This window comes from Montipora foliosa, chromosome 5, assembly GCF_036669935.1.
Source record: "Montipora foliosa isolate CH-2021 chromosome 5, ASM3666993v2, whole genome shotgun sequence".
NCBI lineage: Eukaryota > Metazoa > Cnidaria > Anthozoa > Scleractinia > Acroporidae > Montipora > Montipora foliosa.
The window spans coordinates 22,727,692-22,730,191 of NC_090873.1; the positions used below are offsets into that span (position 1 = coordinate 22,727,692).

At 35.5% G+C, this 2,500-nt stretch overlaps 1 protein-coding gene across 1 annotated transcript in view; it reads left to right on the forward strand.

The window, feature by feature from the left end:
* Positions 1-1,696, forward strand: part of LOC138002461 (uncharacterized) — a 2,675-nt gene extending 979 nt beyond the window's left edge. Inside the window, exon 2 of the mRNA XM_068848497.1 lies at positions 1,318-1,696. Coding sequence (XP_068704598.1) covers positions 1,318-1,696 — 379 coding nt within the window. The remainder of the gene's footprint in view (positions 1-1,317) is intronic.
* The last annotated feature ends 804 nt before the right edge of the window (positions 1,697-2,500 follow it).

The window sequence follows — 2,500 nt, forward strand, 5'->3', positions numbered from 1 at the left end:
TGGTCACAAAGGTTGGAACATTTTGCTGTTCATGAGTTCTGCCCTTCTCCACCTCTCCACATATATAGAGGATATTACATAGTGGTGCAAAGATATGAATTTTATTTTCGAATGGTAAAAACAATATTTACAAACGAGTGCAGCAAAGGAGTAAAATATTGTTTTCAATATGAAAGTAAAATACTAAAATAAAATTCACATCTTCAAACCAGTGTAATTTTCTTTGTATTATATAGGCAAACTGACTGTTTGCACAAACAACCATGAAAAAGTGAGAAATGATATCCTCACGAGTGAAGATATGGAAAATACGCCACTGGGGTTCTGGATGAAGTTGCATATGAATTTTGCAAGTGGTGTATTTTCCAGTAAACACTTGTGTCTATATAATGAATAAGCAATGTGTAATTTCAGAAAATATCCATATTCCCCCCAAGGAAGGGATCTGTGTTGTGACACCCTCTCTCCTCTGGCTTTTCTCCATGATTTATATGGAGAAAACAAGGCAAATTAACCCCCTTTCCCATAGAAAATTCAAACCTTTCCATGGGGGGAGGTACAAATATTTTGTTCAACTACCCTATTTGAGAGTCAATTTGAAATTTCTCAATATCCGTATACCTTAAGGTGTCAAAATTCTTGCAAACCGCTGTGTAGATATAAAAAATGCCCCAATTTGACGCAAAAATATGCTCGGATATTTATCTGCAAACATTGTCTGTTCCAAGAAGTGAACAGTTTTCTGAGAGACAGCTCAAGGAAAACTGTGAGCTTTGAGGAATAGATCATATCCAAGGATGAAAGAATATCTGAGCATATTTTTTAAGCCAAAGGGAGGCTATTGTGTTTATTATCCTTCAAATATTTTTTCACAACATGCGGATCTTTTGACAATTGTGGAATATCACTCAGATATTCCCCAGTTTTAGCTGGGGCACATTCAGTCATGTGAAGTGATGAGACCAATAATTTTTGTGTGAGCGAAAATATCCAATGGATTATAAACATGAATATATGGGTCCCGCTAAATGAAAAACAACCTATACTTAATTTTATGAAAATTCTATTTTTTGTAGTCTGAGATGTCAGAGTTCTAGAATTTTATGTAAACTGTGAGCTCATCGTTAAACCATTGTTGGTTAATTGGCATCCTGTAGATTCCGTCTTCTGAATTTTCAAATTTAAATACCTCTATAGCCTTAGAATTTTTCTCGAAAGCATGAAATTCTATATAACGTCCCTTAATTATATTATGTGCTACACTCTCTCGATCTAAAGAGAACAGATATCGATATTGGCCATTTAATCTGATTCTAGGCACAGTAGAGTTAGGCGGCTGTCAGAGAATCTCTTTGGTATATTTGCCAACCATTGGAGGGTTTTCCTGACAACAATGATGCTTGCACCATCCTTTGTAGAGGTCATTACATTATCAGCACTAACACTTCACAATCTTCTCTGCTCTAAGAAGGCTTCTAGGCAGATTTACTGTCCGAAAGGTCTGACAGATGAAGAAGATGCTGAGACTGGAGAACTCATTCCCGGATCCTGGCGCAGTTCTGCAATGCAGATGTCATCTCTTCCCATACCATCTACTGGCCATAACTCTAGTAATAAGGCCAAGGCAGTGAGAGATGCTTTTACAGAATACTTCTGTGATGAAGGCAGTGTGCCATGGCAGTGGGAAAGGTGTTGAATAACATGTCCTTCTGTACCAGTCAGCTGGAATTGCACTTTTATGGATCTTAAGTTACACATAAGTACATGAAATTTCAAAAGGAGTATGAGATCCATAGTTGAGGCCCTGGATGAGACGTTAGCAAATGAATGCTTTATTATAAATTTTCGTCTTTAATTTTCTACTCTTTGCTATTTACATAATGATAGCCATTTTGTTCAATAATTTTATTTAAAAAAGAAAAATTTATAAGAGTTTTGATTCAACTCATTTAAATTACATCCAAACCTTTGGAAATGTTCAAGACCCTTTGTTTAAGTACCAATATCATGAGATTTTGCAAATGTAAATTTTGAAAATTGAACTGCCAGGTTTAATGTTATAAATATTATAGATTATTTGAAATCTATTTGACACAACCAGCAAATAATATATATGTTGGGCATATATACATTCAGATTCCAAGGTTCTTATAAATATAGCAATATGGAGAGAAAATATTTTTTGTAAAACTATAAAATAATATTGCTCCTTAACTGAATTGTACATAATGAAATTATTACTCCTTAACTTAATTGTACATAAATTTAAATAAACAAGCATAGGTACATAACATGTACAGTGGTACAAAGTCGAGCAAAAACTATTTTGGGTGAGTGCATTCGGGAGTCACTCACCCAAATGGCGAGTGCTCTCAAAATTAAGTTTCCAGCACTGCTACTCCTCAATATGAGAGGGCCGCCTGGTATCCATCTGATGCACTCAAGGAAGGGTAGCCAGACTGTCCATGTGATACACTGACTGTGGGGAAAGTAGACTGAG